At 34.6% G+C, this 27807-nt stretch overlaps 2 protein-coding genes and 1 long non-coding RNA gene across 3 annotated transcripts; 2 read left to right on the top strand and 1 right to left on the bottom strand.

The window, feature by feature from the left end:
* The first annotated feature begins 1752 nt into the window (after positions 1 to 1752).
* ilk (integrin-linked kinase) lies at positions 1753 to 17373 on the top strand. Its single transcript, XM_028466384.1, has 13 exons — positions 1753 to 1916; positions 3344 to 3490; positions 9845 to 10010; positions 11554 to 11649; positions 11767 to 11863; positions 11956 to 12039; positions 12121 to 12206; positions 13330 to 13439; positions 14072 to 14199; positions 15120 to 15241; positions 15332 to 15431; positions 15639 to 15769; positions 17079 to 17373. Exons 2-13 carry the CDS (start codon positions 3402 to 3404, stop codon positions 17226 to 17228), a joined length of 1359 nt encoding a protein of 452 aa, XP_028322185.1. The 5' UTR covers positions 1753 to 1916; positions 3344 to 3401; the 3' UTR covers positions 17229 to 17373.
* LOC114475513 (uncharacterized) lies at positions 9700 to 19311 on the bottom strand. The gene is made up of 2 exons (XR_003675474.1): positions 19181 to 19311; positions 9700 to 10005 (listed from the first exon to the last, which is right to left on the bottom strand). It is a non-coding gene; the product is annotated as an uncharacterized LOC114475513 (long non-coding RNA).
* smpd1 (sphingomyelin phosphodiesterase 1) lies at positions 19307 to 27633 on the top strand. The gene is made up of 9 exons (XM_028466383.1): positions 19307 to 19426; positions 19633 to 19828; positions 23006 to 23326; positions 23799 to 24079; positions 24311 to 24484; positions 24580 to 24751; positions 24876 to 24952; positions 26527 to 26672; positions 26747 to 27633. Exons 2-9 carry the CDS (start codon positions 19649 to 19651, stop codon positions 27163 to 27165), a joined length of 1770 nt encoding a protein of 589 aa, XP_028322184.1. The 5' UTR covers positions 19307 to 19426; positions 19633 to 19648; the 3' UTR covers positions 27166 to 27633.
* Positions 27634 to 27807: the final 174 nt, after the last annotated feature.

Below are 27807 nucleotides of genomic sequence, written 5' to 3'. Positions count from 1 at the left end.
GACATCATAATCTTGAAGTATTTAGTTTTTATTAAAATTATTTGTCAAGTGTAAACCTAGTAATAACCTTTTTTTATTGAAAGCTCAAGTTGTCCATTATAAGGCATCGATTAAAGCATTACATGTTTTAATATTTTCCTAAAACAATATATACCTTGAATAGACATTTTATAATAAAATACTGTGAATGCAGATTAATAATAACTGACACATGCGTGAAATCAAAGATGAATACTTCTAAATGAAGTTTAAACACAAATGAAAGCTCAGACATGGATGCTTAAAGGTTAGAAGCAGAATCATTTTTTTTAAAGAAACATTCACAGCCACTCTTTACAGATTAACATTAAAAAGCCATAAAACTAAGAGATTATTTGAATAGCCTACATTAAAAGAAAATAATTGTATCTTATTTTGATACGTCGCAATACCACGAATCAATGAGCGGCACACTTAAAGTAATGATGATGCCGACACTTAATTCAGAAAAACATATTTAAAAGAAATTGATTTAAAATTTTACATAATATATATCTTTGAAATATCAAGACAAAAATGTAAATATGTGTCCACTCCAGTACATAGTGTCATAGTGTGTTATTTTGTATGTATATATATATATATATGGGGAATTTTGGGAATGATCAAATATGTAAATGTATCATGAAAATTATTTATTAGATTTAACCAGAAATTGGGGAGGAATTTTAAATGAACTTATGCTGATATTTCAAGCTGATGCTAAAACAAATGTATTTTCCCTAACTATATTTAACATCCCTGTTCACGGAAGACCTTCAGTCTAGTAAATTATCCGTTTCTCCCTGTTAATTTCCATGGAAAATTTTAAACTAAAAATTCCCAGAATTTTGAAAAGTGTATTATTATGCTATTATTTATGTTTGGATGCAATTAATATTTAAAATTACTCCCAATTTCCGGTTAATTCCAATAAATATTAGATTAGACTTCATTGTTCTCACAGTGGGGAAATTAACCTGTTTTAGCTGCAATAGACCCTTTAATGGCCTACGTCATGAGTGACGTCACAACTCTAGCTGGAGGCAAAAACAGGAAACCCCGCTGGCCAAATACTGTGGAGGCTGGTGTAATGTTACAGCTTTAGAAGGTCGTCTTGTTGTGTGTTTGGGTGCCAGAATAGGAGGAATAACGTTAGTGGATGTAAATTAAAGTTTTATAGGATTCCAGCGGACACTCGTGCTCAGAAAAAACCGGAAGACAATTGCCTCCAGGCTAAGCCCCGCCCAACAAAATACGTCACAATGTTTACAAACAAACAAAGGGTCTGCAGAAATGAAAAATAACAGGAAATATGAATACAAAAATATTACACATGATTACAGGAGACAGTGCAGATACGTATAAATAAATAATATGACATATGTGCGGGTTTTGAAATATAGTGTAGTGGACTGTAGTGGAATATAATGTATAGTGGACGCTACAATATGTTGGATAATATTGCATGATAAAAAAATAAAGTTTATATATATATATATTTATATATATATTCCCACAATTCACGCCCCCTTTGCAACCCTAATTATATATAACTATATAAATAAACATATACCGGTACTTATGATAGTTTGCTCTCTAGTTTTGCCACCTCACCACCTCCCAGTCTGTGGTTGTGTTCTACCTTTAGTCCAGCAGAGGGCGCTGATGTACCGGGACGGTGCCTCTCTGTAATCGGAGCTTCCCCCAAATTCCCTCCAGGAGTCCCGCATGAAGCCGGAGAGTCTGGGAGGGTCTGGTAGGGTCTGGTAGGGTCTGGTAGGGTCTGGGCGTGGACTTGAAATGTGGCTTGCACACTGTGGAGCTTCAGCCTGAGAGAGAAAAGAGAGAAAGAGGAAAGCCATAAAGAGCAAAAGAAGCGGATTGTATGGAATCTGGTGAGACTTTTACTTTCTTATGAACAGACTTTATGACTTTGACTATTTGTATGTTTCCGATGTGTGATTTTGCACCTTCTCATTTCACAGTAGACGATAAAAGTCGAGAGAAAACTACTACATCTATTATAATTTACTGCTTCTCTGTATAATCAGTTTAACTAAGTGTTGTTTACAGCAGAAACATCAGCTACAAGTGAAATAAAAGACATTATTTGATTGATTCATTATATAGAAACATATCGGGTGTAGTTAGAAATAGAAGATAATTATCTTAAATCAAGCGATGCCATATGTGTCAAACTCAAGGCCCGCGGGCGACATTCAGCCCACCAGAGCATAATGTCGGGCCCGCAGGAAGATTTTGCTCAAAGTAAAAAAAATATGTCAAAAATTGGTTTTGTCTTTGTAAATCACCATATATGGTAAGTTGTAGATATCTGACTCAACTTGATTTATTTTTTTTCTATTGCATCTTTCATACCTCGGACATGTAGCCATACAGATCAATACAAAATACATGATGAGGAAATAAAAATCAATTCAGTGGAGAGCCAATAAAGTATAAAACCATGGAAAAAAAATAATACTCAGCTTAATTTAAAAAAAAAAAAAAAAGTCTGACATTTACCTCTCTACAAATAACTAAAGTCAATAAAACTCCACTAAAATCATATAATATATTGCAGAACTATATTATTGACCGTGAGATTGAGTTTTTTGTTTTTTTCACTAAAACTTGGAAAATTCTCGCAAATTATCACACTGAACTTTGGCAAAATACATCGCAAGTTTTGAGGAAAATTAGCAGCAAATTCAAGAACTTTAACCAATGGATTAACATGTGTTAAAGTCTAAACTGTTGCACCACAGTTTAGAATTTTTGCTTTTTTTTTTTTCCTTCACAAATAATTTTTGGGACAACTGATGGAAATTAGCCACTGGCTACAATCTGGCGTGCTTACATTCATGTATTTTTTATTCATGTATGTCCATTAACATGCACCGTCCCAATCAAATAAATTAATTAAAATTGATGTCTGGTATGGAGGTATGGTGTCTTTATTATTCATCTAAAAAAAAAAAAAATGTTTGAAACCCAAATACATGCATTTGAACACTTTTTAATTTGATTTAAAAGGTTTATTTTTATTTTCATTGAGGTGATTATTATTTTTTTTAATAATAAAGACACATATTTAGCTCCATAGTCCAGCCCACTTGAGATCAAACTGGGTCATAGTGGTCTTTAACTAATTCCCCTGTATACTTCATTTAAAAGTTTAGTTTATCATTGTTTTTATCTTCTTATGTTATTTTTTTGTGATCTATAACCTATACTGAACCTCAAAGGATTAGATTTATCTGATGATGAATTATTTTTGCTTGAGAAACAAACTTTATTACTATCTTTTCCCACTTTCCAGGCTTTATGTCCCTGATTGTACCAGACACTAGAGAAGCAAACAGTCCTTTAGTCTGACCATGGATGACATCTTCACCCAGTGTCGTGAAGGAAACTCAGTAGCCGTGCGTCTCTGGTTGGACAACACAGAGAATGACCTCAACCTGGGGTGAGTGGAACTATCTGCTACCGCTTTAATGCGATTCCTGGGATCTTACCGCACTGCCTGAATAGAAATTAACTGCTATGTAGCCACATCTGTGGTGCAGCAGATGTGTCATAGTTTCCATATTAGCTGAGCTTTCCTCCATTCAAGCTTCTTCTTTTTTCTAATTATTTTATTATGATGTCAGTGATTATGATTGTGACACAGAACTCCTGTTATTTCCAGATAAATAATTAATAGAGGTGAAAGTAACGGATTACAAGTACTAACGTTACTGTAATTGAGTGGCTTTTATGGGTGTTTGTACTTTTTATTTCTGAATTAGTGATTTTACTTGTACTTAAGTACCTTTTAAAAGAAGTAAAGTTATTTGTTACATTCCTACACCCAACTGTTACTCAGTAAATTATTATTTTGTTTTCAAATGATCAACGGACATTGTGAAACTCCAAAAAAATGACATCAGAGCCGACCAATCAGATTAAACGTAATGCACGGCACCAAAACTGCTTATTTTCTCAGTTTTGGAGTTCATAAATTATTATTTTATTTTATTTTAAAAAGAATTGTATATTTTTACAAGCCTTTTATTTTATATAGATGCCTTTGTGGAAAATAAATTAAGTTTATACATGAGATGTTTACTGTATGCAAGGGAACCGTGGCAACGATTTATTACCAAAAATAAAAGTGGAAGGTGAAAGTAACTAGCATACTTTTACTTAGAATACTATTTAATTTAGCTATTTTTTACTTGTACTTGAGTATTTTATGTACAACTTACTTGTAATTGTAATTAAGTACAATTTCAATCAAGTAACAGTACTTGATTGATTTAATTTTTAACATGAACACAACAGCAGTATACAGTATATACCACAATGAAAATAATCTATAAAAATGATCCTACCCCTTGTAATATCTAGTATTATACACATAATTATTTTCTAATACACACCTATTTACACTATAAATATACATATATAAACATAGAATTATATGTTCATGGTTTTAGTCAAAGAAAGCGTGTTTAGATCTTTTAAATCTGGCAGCACATGCGTGTGTGTGTGTGTGTTTCCATAATATCTGCTCCAACAGGTCCCAAAGACCTCACTGCTGAACACTGTGATTATCTCATTCTTCTGGCCTGCCCATATATGTGCCGTTTGTTGACGTTAGTTGGAGGGGCTGCAGAGCTGCGAGCCAACCACGTCACAGTTAGGGCTATTTCCTCCGTTCAGCTCCATACAGGGCCAAGCCCTCACTGACAGAGCGTAAACATCACGCTCCGAGGCCTTGTTTAGCTGTTCCTCAGCTCTGTGTGGACCTCCACCCCACCCCCCCCACTCTGTATTAGCAATAAGTGTAATAAAATATGTGGGTTGGAAAGAATGTCTGTCTGGAAGGAGTCGGAGGGTTTTAGTTGAATTTTCCAACGCAGAGAGTGAAAGTGAATCCACGAGGAAAGAGGCTTTTTAGGGAGAAACAAAGGGAAGAAGTGAGAATTCCAACCTGTCATTCCACAGTTTGTTGCTTTTTATAGCTCACCCTGTTAGTCTGATTCTAAACCAGTGGTTCCCAATCTTTTTTGGATCATGACCCCATTTTTATAGCACAAATTTATGGCCACCCCAAATAATTTTTTTTCTATAATTACTTTTTATTATACTGTGTAACAAATAGATCAGGATTAGTGCACAAAGTGACAAGATGCACCAACTCAGATATTTTTATACTGCATTTTTAGCCTTTTTTTAATACTGCATTTTATTTAAACTACATTTATATTTGAGAAAGTCAAAGTATATATTACAGTTGTTTAAGATTGTGTGTTGTTTTTAAGACATGTATTTATTGCTTTATCAATTTATACATTAAACAGACGTTACAATATGCAGACAAAATTGAACAGTCCCTCAACACGAACACATGGCAGTATTAAAAGTAATAATCAAATAAAGAATTTTTTTTTAAAAAAAAAGGGGTAAACATAGATATTGCATGAAGAATACTAATTAAAAACATCAGATGAAAAAAAATTCATTATACATTAAAAATAAATTTTAAATAAATTCAAAAAAATAAAAATAAACAGTAGATAAACATAACTATTGAGCTAATGTGGTACTTTAATAATAACCACATCTCCAGTGCTGTTTTAATTTGGAAAAATTATACATATATATATATTTTTTGTTTTGTATTTTTTTAATAAAAAAAATATATGTATATATTTTAATCAGTAATTATTTCTAACACATTCCAGCCAGGTGACCCCACATGGGGTCCTAGGTTGAAAAACTCTAAACTGTGCTGGGTCAGTGGTCCTGGGGTCAGCTGACGTAGAAGGACTGACTGGGGGTGAAGGGGGCCAGTGGCACTAAGGTGACAGCCCGGCACTGTCCTCCTGACTGCAGTGATGACGTGTGTGTGTGTGTGTGTGCAGGCATTCCAGGCTGCACACAGGCTTTTATCACCAGTGCTGCTCATTAAAGATGTGTAGATAGTGGAGACAAAGCAGCAAAGCATGTGCCTGAGTCTAAATAAAGATATGAGTGTGTGGTTGGAATGAGAACCTGTGACTGTGTGTACAAGATAATCCCACACTGATACACACAGGGGTGTGAAACTCCTCCACTTCAGCCCGTGGGAAGATTTGGTTTGTATTTTTGTACATTTAAAAAATTACAACAAAAACATGAATCATTATGTAAATTAAGGCTGATTTCTTTAATTTTGGGGGATTGGGGATCAGCCAATACTTCCATACTGTATGAAAGTCTGAAAAATGATTAGATTAATATTTTATCATTTACCTCAAACCTTGTGATTTTCTTTATTTGTAAAACTAAATACTGCTGTACATTTTATGTTTAGCAAAGAGCTCAAAACAGCTCTGCAGTGTAAACGGTAGCACAAGTTTTATTTGATATTAAAATGTGAAAAACTAAAGGAACTGATATAACTTAGTATTTTGGACAGCAATGTGTTAATTTGTCTATGTGCATACTGGTGTATTTTTGCACAAATATTCCAATGTGGTTTTTTTCCCACTGCAAATGTCAAATAAATTGAACATGAAAGTTCAAAATTTTTAATTCATATTTGAGATAACTGTCATTAAACAAGTTAGTATTGTTTCATGGTAGGGCTGGGCAAAAAATCGATTTAATCTTTCTATCGAATTTGTTCTCACCACAGTTTTTTTCTGACTTTTTCGCTTTCCGTCCTTGTGGGTTACCATAGCGCGATGTAAGCCCGCCCCCTCTTTGTTTACGTGTTTACCCTTTGAGTAGGCTATATGTGTGCTACAGGCATGTTTAAATTTTTACTCACACTAAGCTGAGATGCTAACAGAGTTTATTTATTTATTTTTTAATTGTACTGTTATGTTATATAAAATATGTAGTTATCTGATTTCTTAATCAGAAAATTGAAGCTACTGTAAAGTTGCTGTTGCACTTTTACTTAAACCTGGGTTAAAGCTTGAAATTGTTGAATGACAGAGCCTCATTTACTTTTCATTTTGGAATTATTCTATGCATTTTAAGTCTTGAGGACAATCACAACAATATCTGCAGTGATTTTTAAGTGCATTGACAAAAAATATTGAATCGAAACTCAAATTTTTCTTTAAAAATTCGGAGATTTTCTTTCAGGAAAAATCCCTAATTTACGGGTATTTTTCAACGTTTTAAAATACAATAAGATTGTAACATTCAAGTTGTATATTGTCAGTTATTAAAATCACCATAAATGTTAGTTCCAGATTTCTCAGTCCCTCCATAAATGACACTCCCCAAAATATATACAACAGGTACTTGTATTTTTTTTTCTCTATTCATAGTTTTACGATTTGTCATTTTTATTCAGAAATTGTTTGCCTAAACTCTCTTTAAAAAAAAATTTAAAATCCAGCACTATCTCCAAAATAATTCCTTAATTTACATTTTTAAAAATGACCATGCTGGGACTTTTAGAGTAGGAGGTCCCGATGTAAATAAAGTGACTTCATGTTTTACACCTAGGGTATTCTAAGTGAATTATAGAGATGATTTTTCTAAATGCAAAAATTCAAACCTGGGTAAGAAAATGTTGAAATTACTTCCAAAATTCTGCAGTTTTCTGCTCCGGCCCATTTAAAATTTGTGGCACCCAAAGGAAAATATGTTTGAGCCCCTCTGCGCTAGTGCATCATCAACAGCAGCCTCCTAGTTGTTCTACAGCATCAGTGAGTCAATGCTGTTCTTTCTGTATAAAGTTTTTTATTAAAATCACTCCTGGGAAACATATTTTCAGCTAATGTCAGAGGTTTTAGGCTTTTTTCCATTTACTTTTAAATGTCTTATTTTTGGAGCGCTAACACAAACAACTAACTTCCTTTGTAACCTTTGGGGACAGCATCATGATATAAACACACAAACTCATATTATTACATGGAGTTTTCCCACCACAGTTTAAAGGACATACAAAAGGCAATATTTTATGGCTACTACCTTCAGAAAAGGTTAAAGTTCAGGTCTTATTGTAGAAAATCTCTGTCCTTTCATTCTAGGGGCACAACCCTAAATTTTGTAGTCAAATAAGTGAAATTAGTTCAATTATTTTCCATCCTTTGACAAAAATGTCCAAATTTGTTTCATCCTTGGATTGTGATCGTGCAACAAACTGAAGAATAAAGTTGCAGATCAGAGGAGGATTGACCCAATGGACTCTGGGACAACCATGATTTGATGGTGGAGGAAATCTACTCACGCACTGTGAGAACATGTAAAGTGTTGACTGTTTTAAATGAAATGAAGAAATATGAACTCTGGTTTTCAAATTGCTTCTAGATTCTATTCTGAAAGTGAATTTTCCTGTGTGGAGTTTGCATGTTCTCCCCGTTTATCTGTGTAAAGAGTTGACAAGATGTGTAGGTCGTACGCTAAGATTGACTTTTTACAGATCCCTGTAACGACTGGAGGAGAAAGTTTGCACAAAAATGAATGAAATATTTCATTTTTTATAATTTGGTTCTCGATGCATTCTGTAACTTTGATGATTTATTTGAAAAAAAAATACTATCATAAAAACAAGATCAATAAGAGAGCGCAAACCTCCACCATTGGCCAAATCTCTGCCAGATATTGGCAGTGATCAGGATCCTGATCATGTTACCATGATCATTCATATTTTAAGGCTTGGAAGAAAGTTCTATTCCCATTATTAACAATACAGTAGGTCCTCCATTTTCTTTAAAAAAAAATTGTGATTCAATGAGAAATCTGGATCTGATCCTAATAAAACTCTGTAATAACTGATTCAAATTTCATTAAAAAAAAAAAGTCAATTACAAACTGAGAATTTTCATTTTTTTTAAACTGATCCAGAATCATTATATTGATCCGGATCTCCTCCTAATGGAATCTTTCATGGCATAAGGTTTATCTTTGGTTAAAAATTTGTCAAAATTCATTAAGGAATTTAGACGTAATCCTGCTAACAGACAAACAAATTAAACGCCAGTGATAAATATTACATCCTACTAAATTTATTTGGGTTCTGGGGAGGAATATCGATATTTAATATTGTCACCCAACATATGATGATAAATACCGGTTAGAGGTCAACCAAATATAGCATTTTCAAAGGCCGATGCTGATACCGATTAAAAGAAATATATAAATAAATCAGCTGATGGCCAATAGCTAAAGTTGATTTTGGAAGCCGATATACTTTTTTTTTTTTTTATTAAAGACCATTAATTATGAAAGACAATTGAAACACTCATATGGTATGAATGTATATATTAATAATTAAATTAAATACACCAATTTACTTACCCTACTGATGATGTGTTGTTGCAATAGTAATTCTATAAATACTTGTATACCCGTACGCAACCAAGTAAAACAAAAATCGATATCCTATTAACGATATAAGATCAGGCACTATTATATCATATCCTCATTTGTAAGCCTATTGACTTCTATACCTCTCCCATGCACATGCCATTATTACTTTTTTTTTGTATATTCATACATCTGAATGTATGTTTTTTAATGTTCTTTTTTCTTTAATGGCTACTCTAAAAAGCCGATATAGAAAAAAGTCCGATATATCGGTTGACCTCTAATACCAGTAAATTAATTTGGATATTTTTTCCCACCCTTATTAAAAATGCCTCTTTTCCTGTGTAAAATCTATGTTTGCACACATTTCAAAGCCCCTTCATAGTATAATCACTTTATTTGCTTTCCTTGGTGGAGATTAACAAATGGAACTGTTTCTTTGCGTAGTCTGCTGACACTTTTTAGATGTCTGAATAAGCTTTGATCAATAAACACAGTCTCTTTGATCCTCTGTGTGTTTTAGTGACGATCACGGCTTCAGCCCCCTGCACTGGGCCTGCAGGGAGGGCAGGAGCGGCGTGGTCGACATGCTCATCATGAGAGGAGCTCGAATCAACGTGATGAACCGTGGAGACGACACGCCGCTGCATCTGGCCGCCAGTCATGGACACAGAGACATCTTAGCTAAGGTACAAAGAAAAAAAAAAATCAATTCAGCGATATATCGCAATTGTTAACCGCACCTTTATCTTATCGATCAAAAAAAAAAAAAAAAAATGTCCAAATTAATTTTTTTTAATTATGTTTAACAAAAAAATAAATTAATTGTGCATAGCACGTAAACGCCCAGTCACTAGATGTCAGTGAACCACATCACACCTTGTTAAACTACCTAACTCCTCAATGCATTTTATTTTTGAAGTTGATTGCACTTTTATTTTAAAAAAACATACTGGGCACTTAAAGATGTAATGCAGTTATTTTTTCTTACTAATTTAAGAAATTAACAGAATCTGTTGTAAAAGCAAAAGTTTAACTTTTTTGAAAAAATTTAATTTGACAGTTTGATTTGAACACTTGTTTTTTAATATTAGAATAGAAGTATCTTTATTAATATTTACTGTCTTGACAGCTCAATAAGAAAAACACACAAAAGACACCCGAAAAATAGTGCAATGAGAAAATAAACGATACAATAATAGAAGAAAAAAATATACAAAGAATAAAGGATACAGATAAATACATATTTACAGGCAGGGGCAAGGAGAGATATTTATTATTATTTGTATTGGTACTTGAATTGCAGTTAACCACCATTTACTTGTTCTCGCAAGTAAAAAAAAAAAAAAGAAAAATTATATTTCATACCATTTTCCATAAACCCCTTTGTGTTTTGTTTAATTCCCCATGTAAAGCATCTTTGAGTGTCAAAAAAGCACTATACAAATTTGATGCATTATTATTTTGTATGTGTAAAGGTGAAATACAGCATGTACTTATTGATATTGCGATATAACGCAATGTATATCGTATTGTTTAGTATCAAGCTATATCGGGATAAATCGTATCATGACATTCAAATTGTGAATCATATCATTCGATACATGGCAATGTACACCCCTAAGAGGTACGCCTGTTCTGAGGTGGATTCAATTGTGTTACGTAGGGCTAGGCGATTCGAGTTTTGATTCGATTTTTTTTTAATGCACTTAAAAATGACTGCAGACATCAGATATATTATCAAAAGAGCAACTTCATTGCTGTGATTGTCCTCAATAGTTAAAATGCATATAACAATCCCCCAAAATTAAAAGTAAATGAGACTGTCATTCAACAATTTCAAGCTTTAACCCAGGTTTAAGCGAAAGTGCAACAGAAACTTCACAGTAGCTTCAATTTTCTGATTAAGAAATCAGATAACTACATTAGCATCTCAGCATAGTGCAAACAAAAAATTAAACATGCCTGTGGCACACATATAGCCTACTCAAAGGTTAAACAAATGTAAACAAAGACGGGGCGGGCTCACATTGGAACGCAAAAAAGTCCGAAAAAACTGTGGTGGGAAAAAAATTAAAATATATATATATTTTTTTTTAACTTGAATTTGCAAAATAAAAATCATTTTATCTACAAATGTGATAAATCGATTAAATCGATTTTTTGCCCAGCCCGAGTGTTACGTTTATTCAGTTGTAGTTCACTATTTTATCAGTGACGTTTCCCTGACAGCTGATTCAGTGCAAGGCGGACCCCAACACAGTGAACGAGCATGGAAACACCCCACTGCACTACGCCTGCTTCTGGGGCCAAGATGAAGTGGCAGAGGTTCAGTATTGACACTTTGTTTCTGGGAAGCATGTGCCACTGCAGAGACATTTATTTTCTGAACCAATGAAGCTCCTGAAAATCACTAACGTCTTCTTGTTTTAACCCATCGTGCAGGACTTGGTGACCAGTGGCGCGCACGTGACCATATGTAACAGATATGGACAGACCCCGCTGGACAAGGCCAAGCCTCATTTAAGACAACTTTTACAAGGTCGGGTGATATTGGTAGCTAATATTAAGTAACAGATTTGTTAAAGGGAAACAGATCAATTTGAAATGATTGTGTTTATATTTGAATTCTAGAAAAAGCAGAGAAAATGGGTCAGAGTATGACCAAAGTACCTTACAAGGAAACCTTTTGGAAGGGAACAATGAGGACCCGACCTCGTGAGTAACGTCATCGTTTAAAGAAAAGAACATGTCATTATTTTAAATTAAATGATTCATTAATAAAAATTAATATTACAGGTAATGGTACGCTGAATAAGCAGGCTGGTATCGACTATAAGCAGCTTTCACTTCTGGCAAAGATCAACGAAAACCAGTCAGGAGAAGTAAGCTGAAGTCTCTCTAGTTCAGTGGTTCCCAAACAGGGGTACGTGTACCCCTAGGGGTACATGAGCACATTGTAGGTGGCACCCGGAAAGATTTAACAACTTAAAAATAATCAGGAAATGTTCCTACTTCCTTTTTAGGCAACTTTTGGACAAATTCACCACAGATTAACAGTACTCAATAAAATATGTTTTCTTGTAATTTATTGAAAAGGGATTATTTCATGCTGTAGAATAGGTGACAATAATTAACATTTAACAAAGGAGACTGTATTTACTTAGTACTGAATTAATCACAAAAGTTCCATGGTATTTTATTTTTTTAATAAATTCCACTCATTCTTTTAAATTCGTAGATTAAGACTTAGGGAACCAATGTGACAAAGTTACGGGTTTAATATGAAAAAACATAATCATTTATGGAGAAGGTACTGATGATACGGAAAGAGGGTACACACATTTTGGCAAAAATGGAAAGGGGGTACACGGGACAAAAAAGATTGAGAACCATTGCTCTAGTTCATATGTGTCAAACTCAAGGCCCGGGGGCCAAATCTGGCCCTTCAGAGGATCTGATTCGGCCCACAGGAGAAAGTGAAAACATGAATCATTATGTAAATGACCAAATAATTCAGTTGTAAATTGTTGTTGAAAGAACTTTCCTGAATAAATGAACTCAACATATTAGGATACTTGTGATTTGTCTTTGCTCATAGTTATACGATTTCGATCATTTTTAAAATCAGACATTTTTGCCAAAACTCTTAAAAAAAAAAAAAATCATAATAATAATCCTTCATCCAAAATAATTCCACAAGTTACTGCAATTTTTCTCAAATTATATCAAAATCTCTCCAAAATAAATAAATCAGAAGACATTGAAGTATCTGTCACTTATTGCTTAGATATTGTTGATTCCTTCCATATTTTATCTTTAATGTATAAGTAGAAGTGCAAACTTGGGCCAATTAACGTTAAAATTTTTTGTTTTCCTGCCAAAAATCTGCAGCCAACTGGTCCGTATTTAGCCCCTGAACTAAAATGAGTTTGACACATTTACTCTAGTCTGTATATATCCATCAGCATAAGTCCCTAAAATGTTTAATTTTGGTTGTGTTTGCAGTCCTGGCAAGGTCGGTGGCAAGGAGATGAGATCGTAGTGAAGGTGCTGCAGGTGAGAGACTGGACCACCAGGAAAAGCAGAGACTTTAATGAGGAGCATCCCAAACTCAGGTAAAAGCTTGAGCTGTTATCACTATACAGTATAAATCTATAATAAAGACATTAAAAAGATTATTTCAGATAAATAGGCATTAGTGGTTCCCAACCTCTTTTAGAATGTGACCCTATTTTGATATCAAAGACATTTGATCACTGCATTTGATTTTAACTGGATTCATATTTGAAAAAGCATAGAATACAGTTAAAGATTGAGTTTTAATTTAAATGATAAAAAAATTCTGTTGAGAATATTTTCATTTTTTAATAAATTACTAGACATTTCAGGTGTCCCCATATGGTTGAAAAACCATAAAAGATGTTAAAAGTTGAAATTGCTGTTCAAAAGTTTGATTTGATCTTCACGTAAACACTCGACATTGTCGAAAAAAATTTCACGCATTGCATTGTAGATCAAAGTAGATCAAAGAAATATTTGAGCCGGCCAAGGACCATGTCCTCTTTTAATTATTTATGCTAACATGAACGTATTTTGGAGTCACTGTAGATTATAACAGAGCTGTGCAAATAAATGAATGCTTTTTAGAGAATTATTCTTCCTGCAGAAGAAATCTTCAACGAGTTTAATCCTGGATTTAAAATGTGACGTTAGCATGCTAATGTCTTGTTATCCATTGTTTCTCCAGAATATTTTCTCATCCAAACATTCTTCCTGTTCTCGGGGCCTGTCAGTCACCTCCATCTCCTCACCCCATCATCATTACCCACTATATGCCCTACGGCTCCCTCTACAACATTCTCCATCAAGGCACTAGTAAGTAACTTGGACAATTGGCAAGGTTTTCTTATGGATTAACCCTCACTTCCTAACCTTTAATTTAATTTCATGTTAATTAAAGAACATCTTTTATGATTATAGAAGGTATAAGCAGTAAAATTAAATGATAAAATGTAAAGCATGCATTTGCATTGTGAGAACTTTAGAGGAATGTTCACTTTCAGCAAGAATGCAGCATTTAAAGGTGGAATGGCTTGTAGTTTGACTCCAGTATCATCCACTCATTAAGTTCTTTCTAACCAATCTGTACACATTTTCCTTTTCCTCTTCAGTTCTTTCACCTTTAATCTAACAATTGAGTTGCTTAAATTATGCTTCAACATTGGGTGTGTGAATTGCCATGAATCTGAGGACACAATTTGCACAATTTGTCACGTTACAGTATATTACATTATTATATACGATATACATTGCGATATCAATAATTGCAAATTTCACCTTTACGAGTACTACAAAATGGTATGAATACAATTTATTCCATTTTTTTAAAACTTGCGAGAACAAGTAAATGGTAACTAAATGTAATTCAAATACCAATATTAAAAACAAGTGGTATGTTTATCAAACTGTCAAATTAAAAAGTTTAACTTTGCTTATACAACAGATTCTGATTTTTTTAAACTTCATTTTTTTTAAAATAAATAAAATCAACCACATACATCAATAAAAGTGTCCATTATGTTTTATGAAAATAAAGTGCAATCAACTTCCAAGCTAAAATGCATTGAGGAGTGAAGTAGTTTAACAAGGTCTGATGTGATTCACTGACACCTCGTGACCGAAATTATGTTTTTGTTTTTGTTAAAAAACTTGAGGGAAAAAAATAAATAATTGCAAGTTGAGTCAATTTTTTTTTAATTAAATATCAGCCTTCATTTCCTCCTTTCCCCCCCCAGCGTTGGTGGTTGATCAAAGCCAAGCAGTAAAGTTTGCATTAGACATCGCCAGCGGCATGGCTTTCCTCCACACCTTAGAACCAATGGTGTCACGGCTTTACCTAAACAGTAAGCACATCATGGTAAGATGGTGTTTCTTTTGTCTCTGAAAGTTTAAAAAAATGTCTCATTCCATATATTTAAATGCTTTTGAGTGATTGTGATTTTTACAGATTGATGAAGACATGACTGCCAGAATAAGTATGGCAGATGCCAAGTTCTCCTTCCAGTGTCCTGGTCGTATGTATTCCCCCGCATGGATGGCCCCAGAAGGTATTTCATCTTTTCCTTTTCCCTTGATTCTTCCCATTCCCATCTGGTTCCTGTTTATCATTAGGGCTTGCTCTACTTTATGATACTTTCGGTTAGGAATTTTTATTCTTTTTTCATGATTTAGTCCCAATTTACTGGTAGCCCTGCTGCTTTTTTTTTGTCTATAAATACAGTGATGAGTAACAATGTTGTGTCTATTGTGTACAGCTCTGCAAAAGAGGCCTGAAGACATCAACAGGAGATCAGCTGACATGTGGAGCTTTGCCGTGTTGCTATGGGAGCTAGTTACGAGAGAAGTGCCGTTTGCTGACCTCTCACAGATGGAAATAGGCATGAAGGTAGTTTTAAGAAGGGATGTAATGACTCACTCAACTCCCGATACAATTCTCTTACAATTTATTTTACAAAATGGGACTGTAGACAAATGATTGAAAAATATTCCTTTATTTTTTTGGGGAAAAAAACCAAAAAACTAGAAAATACTGTACAATTTTCCTTTTATTTTTCATTGTCAAAAGTAATCCTTGATAAACTATTCAAAACAATGCAATTTAACTAAAAATAAATCTTGAATGAAATAAATAAAGGAATAATACAAATGAAGAAGAAGCCTATTAATTTAAATTCTGGTTCTATAGTAAACAATGCAAAACTGCATAATAGTTCTTTTTCTTTTTAAATGTGCAACTGAAAATGTATTTTGTGCCTTAACAATTGGACTTAAACTGTCATTGCAATTTATTTCAGTCAGATATTAGTTTGGACCAGCAGAGGGCACTGGTAACCCAGTGGTCAGTTGGCATGCAGCTAAGTGCAGTGAAGAGATGCTATGCGCTAGCAGACAGAGCTAGTAGAAAAACGTGACTTTTACAGATATTAACGTAATATTACAGATATTCTTTCGGTGCTAAAGGGGTAAGGAATCATTTATTAACATGTTTAAGAGTAGAAGGTGGCCAGAAAGAAAGTAGTAGCAGATTCTGCCCGCCGCAAACACTGCTGGACAAGAGAAGGGATAACAGCCCTCTGCTGTTTAAAAAAAAAAAAAAAAAGTACTGCAATTCAATTTTCAGAGCATTGATGTGAACCGTGATTCCTATGAATCGATTTTTAACTGCCTTACGATTAATCGTTACATCACTAGTTTTAAGTATTAATTAACTAATAGCTACAGGCAGGCAAAACGTAGCTTATTTGGATGAAAAGTGGCACAAAATGGTTAAAGAATAGACACAATTGGATAAAAAATGTCAAAAAGAACTTGCAATAAAGGACAAAAATTAGGAAAAAGGGTTATTTATTGGCAAAGGGGCAAAAATTGGACAAAGGAAGTTGAAAAATGGCCAAAGAAAAAGGTTAAAAAGTTCCCTCTTTCAACGTCTTCTAGGTGAATAATTATTAAAATGAAGCCAAAGGATTACTATTGCAACAACATATCATCAGTAGGGTAACCTAACCTGTCTCATGACATGTTGAGTATCACTGACTTAATGGCTTTATCATGGTTTTAGTAAATTAATTTAATACACTAAATTGGGAGTCGATGGTTGCCCTATTGTTAAAACACCCTCACTTTTAAAATCACTGCTCCACCCCTGAATACAGATTGTTTTTTCCTTTCTGTATTTAATTATTCTGGTTTCCTAGGTGGCCCTTGAAGGTCTACGACCAACCATTCCTCCTGGGATTTCTCCTCACATCTGTAAACTCATGAGACTCTGCATGAATGAAGACCCAGCAAAGAGACCAAAGTTTGACATGATCGTCCCCATCTTAGAGAAGATGCAGGACAAATGAAAGCTCGTCCTTTTCACCCCATGTTGCTCATCATTACACCACTGTTTAATCTCCACTTACTCCTGCTAAGCCACTGTAAATAACGTCATACACAATTTACCACTTTGCTGTCCAAACAGTATTTTTATATAGCATTTTGTAAGGAAAAAAAACAAAACTTTTAAATCTAATGTGCATCATCAGATGACTAAAATAAGTCCAATGTGTGTATGGAACCATGGCTATTGTACACATTGCAATTTGCAGATGTAATAAATGTTTCATATTTATGAGTAATCCATGTTCTTTTAAAAAAAATATATATATATCTTTTTTGCTACATGTTTTCTAACAGAATGGTGGTGTAGTCATTACTGGGTACCGGATACTCCAGTTTCTTTACTTCACAATGGGGAGGAAAAAAAAAAAAAAAAAAAAAACCTTTGTTTTAGACTAAATACTTTATCTGAAAAATACATTTCTTTTCAAATAATTAAAAAAACAATGAAGAATCCCTGTTTCTCCCTGAAAAGAAAAAAACATCTTATTTAAAAAAGACTAGATTCCTTAAATAACCAACACAGTTAGTTAGAAAAAAGGCTGGGCAAGAAAAAAATAAAATAAATAAATAAATCTATTTATAAATAGATTTATAAATCTATTTATAAATTTGAGTTTCGATTCAAATTTTTATTTTATTTTTTCAATGCACTTACAATTTACTGCAGACATCAGAAATATTGTCAAAAGTGCAGCATCATTGCTGTGATTGTCCTTAAGAGTTAAAATGCATAAAACAATCCCAAAATAAAAGTAAATGAGGCTTGATCATTCAACAATTTCAAGCTTTAGGATTTAAGAGGACCAACTAACTCGAAAAATAAAGAATAAAATAAAAGTAAATAAATAAACTCGAAATAAAAATCATTTTTAGCGACACATTTGATAAATCGATTAAATTTTTTTTTTCTTTCCCCCAGCCTTAGAAATAAAATTAAAGTATAGTTAATTTTTGACCTACAGTTTACAAGGTTTGGGTAGTTTTACTCCCTGGTTTACTGCAGGAGTGGGAAACACTGCCTGCAGGTTAAATAAGATAAGATAGTTATCAAAGTAGAGGTGAAAGTCCAATCAAGGCATTTTTTATTTTTTTTTTAATATTGTGATCTTAGTGTATTGTCCCAGCCCTTATCAAAAAAAAAAAAAAAAAAAAAAAAAAAAAAAGCAGCGTAGTGTTTGGCCAAATTTTTTTGGTATTGGGTGTGGTTTAGGCACATTTCAGTGACCCCATACAAAATGCAATAAAATATTTTTTTTTTTTTTTTTTTTTTTATATTTTATACCATGTAACTGGCATCCGGGGGGCCACATGCGGCACTCGAAATAATTTTTGTGCGGCCCCGAAAGTAAATGCACAAAATTAATCCAAAAATGCACAGAACTTCAAGAATATGCAAAATCAAACTAAAATACACAACATACAAGTCAAAAATAAAAATAATTTGCTTCAAAAAACACAAGATGACGACAATAACAAATACACAAAATGAGAACAAAAACACAAAAGACTCCCAAAATGGTCCAAATTATTAAAAAAAAAAAAAAAACACAATTTTAAAACAAGAAGGGCATATAAATATAGGAAACCAACAGAACAGAAATAATTAATTGTGCAAAATGGCAACAAAAAAAAATCACATAAAATGTTTAGAAAAACAAAAGTAAAACACAGTGAGAAAAAATATATATATTATACAAAATAAAAATGCACAACTCCTCCAGAAATACACAAAACCCTTTGCTCTTTCCTGAATTAATACTCATTGTTCTAAATGCTGACAAGACTGTTAATAAAGTGGCCCACAAATCAGACAGTTACCATTTTTGGTTTATATACGGTACATATTTGCCAAATACTTCAGTACTTTAAAAGTAATACTTCTACTGAGTAGTTTGCCGAAAAGCATCTTTACCTTCACTCGAGTAACGAAGGGGAGTCAGTATTTTGTCCACCGCTGGGTAAAAGTTGTCCATCTCTGCCGTAAAACACGTGTCCTCCTATTTATAGTGTCAATTAAAAACAGCTGTGTGATGATCTCGCGCTGTTTAGTTTGAGGAGGTGGGAGGGAAGTGTGAGTCACGTGATGAGTCAGCTGACCTGCTGCTGTGTATCTGAAGCTCCTCGAGCTGTCAGCGGCAGCTGTGTGACGAAGACTCTGGTGAGTAGTTGGGGATGAAGAGCAGCTCGTGTTTATATTAAAGAGGGTGAATGATGTCATTATTATGTTTGAGCTACAGTGGTTAAACAGCTTGTCTGTCTGTCTGTAATGTTGTATTGAATGAAAGAGGAGAAGTGGGAGCTTCCGCTTTGTTAGTTTGGCCGAAGAAGGTTCCGTGTTTGTTTATGTCGGTCTCTCAAACAAAGGACGAAGCGGAGGACCATGAAGCTGCTGCTGGTGACCGCCTTCGTGGCTTTAATGTGGCCGCTGTTCGGCTCCTGCCACCCGGGACAAACACCCGAGCTAAAACTCATGGAGCGTTTGAAGGTTGGATTTAACTGGAGGAATGTCACCTGCCCGCTGTGTAAAGCTGTATTCACCATTCTGGATGTCGCCCTCCTGGTAAAACTGGCTTTATAACTGTTTCTTCAAACTTATTTTTGCACTAGGGCTGCACGATAATAGCATAATAATAATCACGATTATTTCAGTCATTATTCAAATTATTATAACTAGTACAGTGCCCGCTGGAAGTAAGTATTCATATAGTGGGAGGAGCTTAAGTATAGTTGTCAATTATGTCCAAATAAGTATGTGTTTGAAGGTAGATGTACATACTCTGTAGTGTTATAAAAAGGTATATTTGCGGGTGCAAAGTATAGTAAAATGGCGTGTGCAATTTCCCTGGTTTAATTCTATGGGACATGCACATTATGAATTGATAAAGAAAGTTTGTACCAATGCGGCGGTTTAGGTAGAATCTGATAAAAGACAAGAAATTCGTACAAATAGAAGTATTTAGCTGTGTGTGTGTCACTACCTGTCCGTGGGCGCAGTCTCACACACACGAGCATCAGCTGCGCGCGTGCACCTACTATTAAAATTAACATTGTGCAATACCAAGTTACTTCAAAATAAGGGATAAACACACTTGGTGGTATTTGGAAGCCGTTGACAAAGTTTCAGGTCAAATAGATACCGCGTCGGGGAGATATTCACTCCACAAACGCGCACACGCACGCAGACCTTTTTTGCTTTATAGATAGATTTGTCAACCTAAAAGTTTTTTTTAATTTTTTTTTATGTATGAAACAATGTAAAATATATTCTTTGAACATAAATTAAAATCCTTCAAACACTAAAATGAAGTATGTTCATTATCGTAAATTGCAGAAGTTTGTTTTATGTAGTAAATAAAACATATGTATAATTTAAAAAATATCATTTTTTCTCGATCGTTATTTTTGTAATGGTTTAAAAATTTTATTAATTTGCCCCTTTTCTCTTATTTCTCAATCCAGAAGTTTGTTCGACTACAACATTTTGCTCAGAATCCAATGTAATAGCAGATTACTAATATATAATACTTAAAGTAGACTTGATTGAAATGATACAAGTAAGCCATACATAAAATATTCAGGTACAAGTAAAAAGTAGCTAAATTGAATAATACTTAAAGTAAAAGTTACGAGTTACTTTCACCCCCATGTTTTTTTGTGGTAATAAATCTTACCACGGTTCCCTTGCATACAGTAAACATTTCATGTATAAACTTAAAAAGGAAGAGACAAGATCTTACACTATTGGAACTTAATTTATTTTCCACAAAGGCATCTATATAAAATAAAATGTTTGTCAAAATTTACAAGTTTTTTTTTTTCATTTTAATAACACTGTTAAAATTCAAGTCAAAATAAATAATTTTCTGACTAGTATAGCTAAACTTAGTAACTCTAAAACTGAGAAAATAACCAGCATTCAATGGTGTTTTGGTGCTGTGCAATACATTTAATCTGATTGGTCGGCTATGATGTGATACTTTTGATTGTCTGGTTATTTAATTTTTTTGAAGATTCACAATGTCTGTTGATCATTTAAAAAAAAAAAAAAAAAACAATTTACTCAGTAATGGTTGGGTGTAGAAATGTAACAAATTACTTCCTTTAAAGTACAAGTAAAATTACTGATTTAGAAATATACTAAAAAATACAAGTACCCATAAAAGCTACTCAGTTACAGTAACGTGAGTAATTGTAATCCATTACTTTCACCTCTGATGAAAAAAAAAAAAACTATTGCATAATTATTCAATGAATAAATAATAAATATATATAAATAAAACTTTGTAAACTAGTGGAACAATGCAGTATTTGTTTTATTGTCTCCTGAACTGATGTGTTTTTGAAGATCGTATAAATCAACTTAAAACCTTTAATGTTAGGTTACTACTGTTTAGTTCATGTTCTCATTAGTCATTATCATTTTATAACCAAAAATACCCATTTCCAATTCCCACTTTGATAAACACTAGACAAAACATTTTAATCTGGCAGATTGAATGACAGTAAACATTGATTAAAAAAAACCACAGTAGTTTAGCAGCTGACTTTGTTTTTTATAGTTCTTTGATGCACACTTAGCAGCACTGTATAAGTGACAATTGCTTAGTTTTATTGTTCTGTAAAAGACGATGGTTAAAGATCAGCTCTATTACACAAAAACAGCAGGCATAAAAAAGTGAAATGCATCCATTTTAATATTTTTATTTTTACTCTTAGCACAAACAGGTAGTTTGCCCTACTTCTTTTCCTTAAATCAAGATGCCACTCATCCTAAATCCATGTTTAAAAGCATTGAAAATATGTTTTGAGAAACAAAGACGGACATCACACTTTCACTTATTTAGAGACTCCTCACAAATCTGTTTGGAATGTGTGAGAAAACAAACCAGAGAAGCAGGAAACATGTAAACAAAGAGACAAAACCGTTTGACTGACACACACACACACACACACACACACACACACACACACACACACACACACACACACACACACACACACACACACACACACACACACACACACACACACACACACACACACACACACACACACACACACACACACACACGTGTTGCTAACCACTCGAGAACAATACTTCCTTTATTGTGTTTTGGGTTTTTGTTTTTTGTCTACTTACTGTAAGTAGAAATCCTCATATTCTAGGAATTAGCAACTAAGTTTTTAACCAGTAAATAGATCCGCTTGGTTTGTCTGAAGGAGGATGCGGGAACTTTCCACTACTTCTACTTTAGCATCTACTTCTAGTAATGTCTAGTAATTGATCAAATTATTCACTGAATAAAATATATTTAATATATCTTTAATTATTGTTTTTCAAATTAAAACACTGTTAAACAACTGTATTCTTTCTCAAATATAAATGTAGTTTAAATAATACAGTAGAAAGAGGAACATGATTAAAAAGTATTTCTAGGAGGAAAGGAAAAACGTTTTTGGGGTGGCTAGAAATGGTCTGATCTATTCCAGTGTTTCTCAAATGAGGGTACATGTACCCCTAGAGGTACACAATGGCACTACAGGGGGTACGAGAGAGAGAGAGAGTGGCAAATTAACCAAAAATGAAAGTTTAAATGATAAAAAATTATGTAGAAATCAATCTATTCAGGAGCCACTAATTTATTGTTTTTCAACCTTGGGATCAGGACCCATGTGGGGTCGTCTGGAGTTTTAAAGAGAGAAAAGTGGTATCATCTCTACTCATTTTTGTTCCTAGAGCGATGTGAATGAGGAGCGGGTTGCCAAGTTGGTGCGTGAAGCCTGCATCCGTCTTCATCTGGCTGATGAGCAGGTGTGTCGAGACTTAACCGAGCTGTTCAGGGACGACTTCATCAGAGCGCTGCAGCAGTCTCTGCTGTGGCCCTCTGAAGCCTGTGCTCTGCTGGTGGGCTCGTCCTGTGGGAAATTCGACGTGTACGCGCCCTGGAACCTCACGTTGCCAAACGTCCCCAAGCCCCCCGTCACGCCGCCGTCTCCGCCCAAGCCTGGCTCTCCACAGAGCAGGGTCCTTTTCCTCACAGACATCCACTGGGACCAGGTCAGTGTGTGATCCATCACATGCTTGGGTTTCATCACTTGTTACAAGCTTGTTTTATCAGTTGGAATGTTTGATTGGAGGTTTTGTATTTAGGTCAAACTCTGCAGTAACACGGTTAAAGTGACCTTTTCACCCCAAGTAAAAGTCAAATGTATTAGTGGTGGGAGTAGACTTTAAAAAAAGAAATCTAATTACTTTGACTTTAATTAAATAACCTTGATTAATCTAAATTAATCACAATATTTGACACAAGAACCAATATTTGTCCAATTTAAATGGATTTTGGTATATGACTAAATCAATGAAAACATAAAATAAGCTTAAACAACAATTATGTTGATTATTGTCGTCACTAGCTGGGTTTCTATTACAGATTTTTGCAAAATAAGTGATATATATATATATATATATATATAAAGATCACCTGACTTTCACTCAGTCATGTTCTTTTAATAAACGTCTTCATTGGCAGGAGTACCAAGCTGGCAGCACTGCAGACTGTAAGGATCCACTTTGTTGCCGTAACGACTCGGGTTCTCCCAGCTGGAGGCGGAGAGAGGCCGGCTACTGGGGAACCTACGGCAAGTGTGACCTCCCTCTGAGGACTGTGGAGAACCTGCTGCAGAACGCAGCCACAGCTGGACACTGGGACTGGGTGTACTGGACAGGAGACATACCAGCACACAACGTTTGGTCCCAGACCAGGAAACAGCAGCTGTCTGAGCTCAGCGTCATCTCCAGAATGATCCACCAGTACGTTTTTCTTCTTTCAATGATAACTTATCTTTTGCCAAATCTCTTAGCAACGAGCCTTCTAAGGAATAGTCACTCTTGGTATTCAGTACGAACAGGCACTACATGTGTACTTTATCTTAAACATGTTGATAACATTGAGTGTGAGTTTGCTAACGCGCTCGCTCTGCTATGTTTGTATTGTAATGTTATCTCCAAACTGCTCATTTTTTGACCCTGTCCCCTCTCCAGCTACCTGGGACCCAACGTAAGTGTTTACCCAGCTATTGGAAACCATGAGAGCACACCCGTAAACAGCTTCCCACCACCGTTCATTCATGGTAACAGATCGGCCTCCTGGCTTTACGACACAATGGCACAGGAGTGGGCCGCATGGTTGCCAGATCAGGCACTAAAGACTTTGAGGTTTATTTTATTTTATTTACATATAAAAAAAGGATAATTTTGGTGAATACTTGATGCCTAATTTGACCTTTTTTTTTTTAAAAAAAAAAAATCAGATATGGAGGATTCTACACTGTGGAAATCCAGCCTGGTTTGAGGTTGGTCTCACTTAACATGAACTTTTGTGCACGAGAAAACTTCTGGCTGATGGTGAACTCCACTGACCCTGCTAACCAACTTCAGTGGTTGGTTCATATTCTGCAGGAGAGCGAGGACAAAGGGGAGAAGGTACGTTTGTTCTCACATCTGCTGTGCCTCTGGTTTTTATTATCCTTTGGTCAATTAAATGCTTTCATTTTATGATTCTGAACTTGAAACTGAAGTTTTTTTTTTTTTTTTTTTTTTTTTCCAGGTGCATATCATTGGTCACATTCCTCCTGGTTTGTGTCTTGGGAGCTGGAGCTGGAATTACTATCACATTGTTAACAGGTAACCACAAATAGTTTACTAGGAGTGTCCTCACACTTTTCCACTGTTGATACGATACCAATAAGGTATTGGGCTGTTATTGATATCTGCATGAATCATACATACTTTTATTACTTATTCTGTAGTGTGGAATGTTAAAGGCTCGATCACGTGATATTACTCAGAACAATAGTCGGAAAAACTGACCCTTTCATTATTAACCAATTGTTTACACACTAACCTTAAAATATAGACCCTAGAAAATAACCTTGATAAAGCAATATATTTAAAATGCAAAATAACCACTAGTTTAACTTAAATATAAACAGTCTACAATTCAATTGACTAAGTAAAAAATAAATTAGAAGCAAACAAACTATGTATTATATATATATTCTTTGGCTGATAATTATCAAATCTGGACACCCTTGCATTCAACTGAACAGATTTGTATTTTTTTTCAGTATATTTATAATATTTGGAAACGTAGGTGCATTATAATGGTTTTTAGTTATGATGAAACATTTTTAAAACCTTCTACGGATGAAGAAACTCCTGTTATGTTTATTATAGACAAACACCAACTACACAAACTCTTGTTTTTTTCTCAAGGTTCTTACAATATTCTATGCCTACAAGTCATTGCACCGAATAAATAGTTTTACTCGTGTTGCATCATATGGCGTTAAATTACCAGGAAAAAAGCTTATTTTGTAAAAAAAAAAAAAAAAAAAAACTGTTGAATAAGAATGATTATCGTTGATACTTTGGGGCTTGATATTGAGTTCTGATAGAATTCCAGGAAGGTAATTTTCTCTTTTTGAAAAAATGCTTTTTTTTTTTCAGGAAAATTACTTTGGCAGTGATAGTCAAAACATGTCAGGAGATCAGTCTTCCTCAGAGGCATCTGCTGATTGCTTTGGTGTGGCCAATTAGACTAATATAATAATAATACCTGCTGTAAATAGCTCAGAGTATCATTGGTATTAGGGGTGTTGAAAAAATCTTTTTGGCGATACATCGCGATATTACGTCACGCGATTCTCGGATCGATTCAAAATGCATCCAATATAAAAAAAATTAAATTTTCTTTTATCTTTATTTAACCAGTAAAGTCTTTTCCACTGCAGGAGACATTGTAACTGCACAAAAAAAGTGCTGAAATTTGGGCATGTTGACCAGCTTGTGTTTTTTCATCAAAGTCTAAAAAGAAAGTACTAACTTTCTGCATTTATTTGTTGTTCTAGGCATAAATACCTCAGTTAAAAGCCACAGGCAGATTGTATGTTATTTATTTGAAGTTGTTGGCACATGGCATCTTCAAGCAAATGTTTTGAGTGTAAAATATGCCAATAAAATATATTCCATACATAATATTCTCATGAAGGTGTACACATTTACAGATTAGTTGTTTAAGTCATATTTTTAAAAAATTGCAATATCACCTTATACTTTAATATCGGGATATACCGTATCGAGATACGAATCGTATCGCCAGATGCCAGACAACACACCCCTAATTGGTATTAGTGGTACATTGCCCACCACTATTGTGTTTTCTTCAATATTCATATTAATTCTTGTAATCTTCTCAGATATGAGAGTACTATTACTGGTCAGTTCTTTGGTCACACACATCTGGATCAGTTCCAGATGTTTTATGATGAGGCCACAATGACACGCCCACTGGGAGTGGCCTTCATAGCTCCCAGTGTGACCACCTTCGTGAATCTCAACCCAGGTGAGTGAATCAACTCCAGGATGTGAGTAACGTAACTCAACGCTGTTAAAGCTATTCTTCTATTCTACCCCCAGGATACCGCGTCTACTACATCGATGGGAATTACTCTGGCAGCTCTCGACTTGTCCTCGATCATGAAACCTACATCCTGAACCTGACAGAAGCCAACCACAAGCCTGGAGCTCCACGGAGCCCTGAGCCCAGTCCCAAATGGAAGCTCCTGTACCGAGCCACTGACGCGTACGGGATCCCCAGTGTTTTCCCCTCAGACTGTGACGGACTCATGAGAAGCTTCATCAATGAAGACAGAGTCTTCCAGAAGTTCTGGTACTACAAACATAAAGGACACGTGTCGGTGCCCTGCAAGGAGGTCTGCAAAACCACAGAGCTGTGCTTTCTGAGAAGTGGACGCTATGAAGACCTGGAGAAGTGCGACCACATGAATGGGTTCGGAGGGAACTTGGCCCGAGCTGCACGAAAGACTTTATGTTGACCTTTGATCAATAGTAGTAGCGGTAGTAAATGTTGAGCCAAAAACTGCTTTCTCTGCAGGATAATCAACAACTATCAGATATTAGAACATAAATCAGTGTCAGTGCAGTGTTGGTTCTTTAAAAATCTGGAATATCTTGAATCTAAAAATGCTGTTGTTTGTGCCTTAAACTGTTGGTGGCACAAGCTTTGGATTTGTCAATTGTTGTTGTGTAAATTGCTGCTGGGAATAGTTTTGAAAGCTGTTCAGTGCCTTTGTTACCAAATCTGCTCTGCATTCTCTACACAAATCAGATGTTTCTCTTTCCGGCACTTTAACTTTTACAGAGCTTCCAGAACAAGTGATAGAATCATTATAGCAGGGAAGAGTCTCCAACAGTAGTTGATGAGCTCAGCAAATAATGTATAGACATTTAAATGTGAATGTATGACTCGTAAATAAAGATGTTTGATGCTCTTCAGTGTGAAATCATCTTTTAATTTATTAATGTTTTCCCCGAAACTTACTCTATATATAGTTCCAAATTATTTTAGGTATCTTATAATCTAAAAGTTTGTGTTCCATCCTCATCTGCATATGACAGCTCGTTTCACTCTGTCGTGGATCAAACTGTGACTTTACTTTGGACATAGTATGAAAAAA

This window comes from Gouania willdenowi, chromosome 14 (assembly GCF_900634775.1).
Source record: "Gouania willdenowi chromosome 14, fGouWil2.1, whole genome shotgun sequence".
Lineage (NCBI taxonomy): Eukaryota > Metazoa > Chordata > Actinopteri > Blenniiformes > Gobiesocidae > Gouania > Gouania willdenowi.
Note: the sequence above shows the minus strand (reverse complement) of the source record. Positions and strands in the feature narration are given on the sequence as shown.

Coding starts and splice junctions, on each gene's coding strand:
- smpd1 (XM_028466383.1), top strand. CDS start 19,649: ATGAAGCTGCTGCTGGTGACCGCCTTCGTGGCTTTAATGTGGCCGCTG. Junction 24,080..24,310: donor ATCTCCAGAATGATCCACCA/GTACGTTTTTCT, acceptor TCCCCTCTCCAG/CTACCTGGGACCCAACGTAA. Junction 24,953..26,526: donor TACTATCACATTGTTAACAG/GTAACCACAAAT, acceptor TAATCTTCTCAG/ATATGAGAGTACTATTACTG.
- ilk (XM_028466384.1), top strand. CDS start 3,402: ATGGATGACATCTTCACCCAGTGTCGTGAAGGAAACTCAGTAGCCGTG. Junction 14,200..15,119: donor CATTCTCCATCAAGGCACTA/GTAAGTAACTTG, acceptor TTCCCCCCCCAG/CGTTGGTGGTTGATCAAAGC. Junction 15,432..15,638: donor CGCATGGATGGCCCCAGAAG/GTATTTCATCTT, acceptor TATTGTGTACAG/CTCTGCAAAAGAGGCCTGAA.